The following is a 6390-nucleotide window of genomic DNA, read 5'->3' on the forward strand; positions in this document are numbered from 1 at the left end:
TTTGACTCTTTTAACAAACGAGCTTCATTTCCGCTCCAGCAGACGAACTGCCGCTGACCAAAATCAGAATAACTAGACGGGTTATCTTGAATTCCGACTTGGTGTACGTATTTGGATAAAATAGTTTGCAGTCGCCCAAATCAGCAAAGTTGTGCTACGAGTGAACTGTATTTTGTGCCACATGTTGTATCATATCACTGTAAGATCACCTTTATAACTGCCACAATAGTCAACAAGCTAAATAGCGGACAACAATTTACTCATACCAGAATCAGTACAGACATACTATTGCAGTTTAAACCGGTCATAACCTCGTCTCAAATGGGGGCAGAGTTGAGTTGAATTCTGACCATCATGGCGTCTGCTACTAACAGTATGCTGTACACACTGTGCAATTTTCTCAGCGCCACTGTATTTATTGCCTGCTTAGTTCTAAAAGTGCCCCAGATTTTGTCAGTATTCAAAAAGAAAAGCAGCAAAGGCCTGAGCACAAACAGCGTTCTCTTGGAACTCTGCGGGTCAGTTGTCTTCACAAATGCGGTGGACTTTGACATGTATCACGGACTTTATCAACATATGCTGGACGTCAGCCGGCCTTGTTTATCTTACGTAAACTCCATATTACTGACTATCCCCTTCCTCTCCAAAGTACTGCTAATCGAACTCATGTAGTCGTGATGAAAAATGGAATTTTGACTTAGAAATTTGCTTCATCGACTGCAGAAGGGGTCAAAGTTGATCAAAAGCGGATGCGTTTTCTGTGGGCGTTTTTCCTGCACCCGGGTGCATTTCCTGTAGTTAAACAGATCACATTCATCGGTCTCGTGTCCTAGGATTACGCTTTTTGTCGATTAAAACCCCTTCTACTACTGCAATAACAAAACAAAATCAAATAAAGCGTGATTCTCTCTGACAGTTACAGTTACACCTTCTACAAATCCCCTGCAAAACTTTATCGCCCAGACTTTTGATATATAAGTTATTTCTTATCTTTCACTTTAATTGTTACACAATCGTGTAAGATCACAAAAGCCTAACAAACAAACTTAAAAACACCTGAATAATACCAGGGAAAAATAAAAAGATGCAGCCCGTTTTCCAACATGCAATGTACAGATTTTTGTTCATCCATTAATGTTTTTAATTTTTTTAAGATTAATATTAAACCTCGAAGTGGGTGGCAGTTGCTTTCTTGTGTTTCTACATGTGTAGTCTGCTGTAGGTAGGAGCTAGGACATGCCCTTGTAATCAATCACACATTACAGTTGTCTAGATGGTCGAACGTGTAGCAAAGACCTGTACGTGTACGTACGTGTAGATATTGCGTCACTTGTGACTCACTTTTTTCTCCAATGTTCCAAATGTATACGTTGTTTTGCTCCCACCAAGACTGCAGATCTTGGCAAACGCGTGACGTAAAAACTAGATTTGATGACATTTCCCGTACACGTACCTGTGCACGTACCTGTGCACGTCCTGAAAAGTGCTGATCTAGATCTTGCTATTGTTTCAGGTACACCATCCTGCTGACCTACCAATGTGCAAAGAGCTACCCTTTGTCAACTTACCTGGAGTATTGTTTCCTTGTACCACAAGGTACATGGACTTCTTTAGATTCAATAGTGTGCTTATCTGAACAATTAGTGTGTGTCGTCGCGATATAACCTTCGTGGTTGAAAACGACGTTCAACACCAAATAAAGAAAGAAAATTAGTGTGTGTGGAGGGGGGGGGGGGGGGGGGGGGGCGGTGCACATGTGTATGTGCAAGCATGTGTGTACACATGCAATAATTAAGCTACCCTTCACCTTAATGGTGTGTGATAACTTCATCCTTTGAGGGCATGCCTAAGAGTGTCTCTGTGTGTGTGTGCATATGCATGTGTGTACTATGTATGTGTGTGTCATGTACATGTGTGCGCCTTGGTGTGTGTGTGTGTGTGTGCGCATGTGTATCTGCATCTGCATGGGTAACACTGGCAGAATCCAAAACTTTGGCTTAGTACCGGCGGAACTGGGGAGAGCACTAATTAGGGTTCGTACTGCCTTCTAATAAGGCAGCACGAAAATTGTCGACTGATGTTTTCTTGGCAGTCTCTTTTTCCAGGTTGTTCCAGTCAGCTGTTGTTCTTGGGAAGAAGAACTCATACTGGGCGGTTTGAGCTATTGTTGGAACATAACTCTGGCTGTTGTTTCTTGCCAGTTTGGTCACAATGTTCTTGGTCTGGTAGTCTTGGTATCGTTGTGTCGGTTTGATACGTCTCTTTTCGGTAGCCTGGAGGGTTGGGAGACAAAGGTCGCTCAGCATCTTGGTAACACAGCCCAGGATGCGGTCCCTGTAGTTTTGGGTGACAAATCGGGCCGCCCTGTGTGTGTGAGAGTGATATGTATATATTAATATATATAATAAATGTATCCCTCTGTGTGTCCCTGTAAGTTTATGTCACATTTTTTGTCATCAGATGTGATTTTACTGGCACTGGTCCTTCACTTTATGGGAAGATTGTCAGTTGGCGCCTTACCAGTTTTTGGAATGTATCCTTTTGATATTCTCAAGTAGTATTAGTTTTGCTAAGTATAAGTCAATGTTGCAAAGAAGTTCATTCTCAGATGTAAACTTGACAAAATGGTCAATTTTGAAGTAGTTAAGTATGCTTCTCTTTGAAATTAGAGGTTTTAACCTGATGAGCAATTAATCAAAGTTATGACTTTCATTTTGCTGATAAGAAGGGCTTTACAGAAACACTTTTTTCAGATGTGTTCCGGGGTGAAATTGTAACAACTGATTCTACAGGCCATGATAGTTTCTGTACATGTACTTGCAGGATCATTTTAACCTTAACAAACTTCCAGATACCTTTTTGTGTGTTATGCACTTGCTTTTCGGCTGGTTCCGGATGCAGTTTTGACAACTTGCATTGTAAGTACGGAGGGTGAACACACAGTAAATTTATTTGTCCCTTTTAGTGTTGAAATCACAACTGCTTAGACCACCTACATTTTTTTTTCATCACCAGTAACTACATTAAGCCAGAATTATCATGCGTCTATTGAGCGAGATGGTTTTGGTTGTGCATTTTGTTCTGTCTGACCCTGATGGGGGCCCGGTAGCTCAGTTGGCAGAGCACTGGACTTGTGATTGGAAGGTCGCAGGTTCGAATTCGGGCCGGGACGGACACGGGTCAACTTTATGTGCAGACCCAGAGACGGAAGCCATGTCCCAGCCCCGTGTCATCACAATGGCACGTAAAAGACCTTGGTCATTCTGCTATAAGAGCAGGTGGCTGATTACACCTAAACACGCAGACACCTGGGTAGCGCGACTCCGTTGCTGCTAGCTTTCCACTGGGAGGAAGCGACCCGAATTTCCCAGCGATGGGACAATAAAGTAATGAAAATGAAAATGAAATGAAAAATGAAGCTAAACAGTGTTTGCAGAGCAGTAGCTAGATAAATGTATAACATCAGTGTGACCAGTACAGTATAGGGATTGACTTCAGATCAGTACACATAAAAGCGATCCCACAAAGAAACACAAGAATAGTGTCAATAACTTAACTTTAATTTTGAATGATCCGTAGTGAAAATGTTAGCACCTAGCTTTGATCGACGGGATTGTTCTATAATCCATTCCTTTAGTATTTGAAAATACAGTACTCCCTGGTTAACGTCACTACCGTTTAAGGTCACACCTCTGATAACATCAATCAGGGTGTTGGTCCCGACCTAAAGCCTTCTTTGTATGACTAAGAAAACCTCGCTTAGCGTGACCTCGGATACGGGAACACCTCTTTTTAGGTGATCCCCGTTCTGGTCTCTAAATGCAGTAGACCACCGCTTTAAGATCAAGCGAAACTGAAACGGAAAAAAATCTCCCAATTTTGCGGCCTTGACAGAGTTTTGTTTTTCTCCATATGACGCAGAAATGTAAACGTCAGCAGATTATTTGGCCCGATTATTTTACCCCAAAGAGAAGGATGAGGAAATCTTTCGCAAATAAAACTTGGAAAATAGTTCAAAAAAGTCGCTGAACCAATCAAATTGCCAACGGAAACCACTTTGACAGAGTTCTGAGTGAGACCCGTGGATGATGACAGATGTAACTGCAGTGTCCGCTCCCCTTCTGCAGAGGCATGAGGCTAGAATTGACCTCATGTTGTAATGCATGCCACAAGCGATATTTGAGTAGTGCCAATTTTAGGCCAAAATAAAAGACATTGTTGAAGATTTGAGATATTTGGAAGCTCTCTCTCTCTCTCTCTCTCTCTCTCTCTCTCTCTCTCTCTCTCTCTCTCTCTCTCTCTCTCGTTCCCCCTCTCTCTCTTCTCTCATGGTCTCTGTTTCTGTCTGTCTGTCTCTCTCTCACAGTCTCCTACCCCTCTCCTCTCTCTCTCTATCTTTGCCCCTCTGGCCATCTCTCTCTCTTCTATCATGTCTCTTTCTCTCTCTCAGCCTCCAATCTCTCTCTCTCTCTCTCTCTCTCTCTCTCTCTCTTCCTTTCAATTTCCCCCCCCCCCCCCCCTACTCTCTCTCTCGATCTCCCTCTTTTTAACTCTATGTCTCTCTCTCCGTCTGCTCTCTTTATCTCTGTCTGTCATGATCAGTTTGTCTGTGTCTCTCCTCTCTTTCTATCTCTGTCTGTCTGTCTTACCTCACCTCCTCTCTCTCTCTCTCTCTCTCTCTCTCTCTCTCTCTCTCTCTCTCTCTCTCTCTCTCTCTCTCTCTCTCTCTCTCTCTCTCTCTAATGCAGCTGATGGTCTCTGTGTCAGTGTCAGTATGTATGTCAGTGTGTGTCTCTCTCTGGATCTGCCCATTATTACGTCATTGACTTTCAATTGACGGGAAGTCTTTTATGGGGCCTCAAACTAAACTCTGATCTCCTCGGATAAGATCATTTTTTTCTACTGAAATTGATCTTATCCGAGGATCGGTTAACGTGTCCCTCGGATAAGATGACGAATTTTTTTGGTCCCAAGGGGGGTCACCTTATCCGAGGAGTACTGTACTGTGTTGCAGTTTTCTAAGATATTAGTCAGAATAAATGTAGTTCAACATGCACCCACCAAAAAGGTTTGATTTCTCCTGTCGCAGGCATAAAATTGACTGGTAGTATCGCAACATTCGAAAAGGACAATCAAACTATTCTTTATGACTGCAAAATGTTTCAGAGTCTTGTTACACCTATTTCGATGAGCAGCAAGCTTCTACAGATTGCGACCCTGTTACGCTCCAAAGATGCGGGTACTCTCAGTGCAACTACTTGGGGATTGGCAACCTACAGCACTCTTGGTAATGAAACATTTATATATATTTTAGTTACATTTTTTTCAGTGAAAAGGACATCTTTTGGGGGTATCTATATTCCTGGGAAGAATCGATATGCAGGGCCAAATCAGTCACGATTCAATCTATGTGCATGGACAAAAAGTGGATTGTAGTGGTTGCTTTAAATTAATGGGCTTCAGTTTTAAAGATTTGATCAGAAATCTCAGGTAAATGTAACTGGAGATTGGCGGTGACCTAGATAAGAAAAGGAAGAAGGTTTAATTGTATTTTCATTGAGAAACGTAAACGAAATGAGGCAGAGCATTGTTTAAAGATCAAATAACCAAAGGGAAGTAATCGCTTTATATGCATACGACATGTGTAATGGAGTAGGCGAGAGGATGAAAGTCGCTTGTTCATTTCAATACTTGTTATTCTCTCAGGTGCCAAGAGAAAGGTTCCTTATAACACCCGTTTACTCCATTACACATGTCGTATTTATATAGAGCGATTACTTCCCTTTGGTTATTCGTATTTTCATTGGTTTTTAAAAATGTTGCTTTCACTGTTTCAGCTCGCAGTATAACCACAGTGGTACAGACAGGAGACATGGCTGTGCTCACCACTTTTTCCATCAGTTTTGTATTAAACTCTGTGATGACAACGCTCGTCGTTTTCTACCAGTCCAGGAAGACAAAAGGCGATTAGTTCTGTTCTTGCTGTGAACATGTGCTCCCACCGTCAGGCAGTTATGAGATACTGCTTTAGTAATACATGTATTAATGTATTAATGATATGTTGTTAAAAAGGTCATTCTGACTTGACTTACTTTGACTTATTCCTGTAGACTCCCTGTGGAGCATAGGGCCATTCTGAGGTGCTAAATTTCTTCTTCCTCTTCTGCGTTCATGAGCTGAGTTTACTCCCTTAAACACTCATGTTTTTTCACGAATGGGGTTTCACATGCATGACCATTTTAGGTGCTCAATTAAATACTATTTAGCTGTTTTTATTGTTAATGTACTTAAAAAATATGAGGAGAACAAAAAGGTATTTGATTATGGTGTAAATGGTTTCATTCATTTTCATGTGTGCGTTTGACAGTGCAAGAGGGAGAAACACACAGG

General features: G+C 41.7%; 1 protein-coding gene across 2 annotated transcripts; it reads left to right on the plus strand.

Annotated features, from left to right (window-relative positions):
• The first annotated feature begins 330 nt into the window (after window positions 1-330).
• On the plus strand, window positions 331-6321 carry LOC138967082 (solute carrier family 66 member 3-like). Of its 2 annotated transcripts, none has more exons than XM_070339562.1 (6): window positions 331-518; window positions 1514-1596; window positions 2461-2533; window positions 2852-2918; window positions 5167-5287; window positions 5838-6321. In XM_070339562.1, the coding sequence occupies exons 1-6, from the start codon at window positions 355-357 to the stop codon at window positions 5969-5971; spliced, it is 642 nt and encodes a 213-aa protein (XP_070195663.1). In that variant the 5' UTR covers window positions 331-354; the 3' UTR covers window positions 5972-6321. The 2 variants fall into 2 exon arrangements, with proteins under 2 accessions (XP_070195663.1, XP_070195664.1); XM_070339563.1 differs by lacking the exon at window positions 331-518 and adding an exon at window positions 521-609.
• The last annotated feature ends 69 nt before the right edge of the window (window positions 6322-6390 follow it).

The sequence above is a fragment of the Littorina saxatilis genome, linkage group LG5 (assembly GCF_037325665.1).
Source record: "Littorina saxatilis isolate snail1 linkage group LG5, US_GU_Lsax_2.0, whole genome shotgun sequence".
NCBI classification, from domain to species: domain Eukaryota; kingdom Metazoa; phylum Mollusca; class Gastropoda; order Littorinimorpha; family Littorinidae; genus Littorina; species Littorina saxatilis.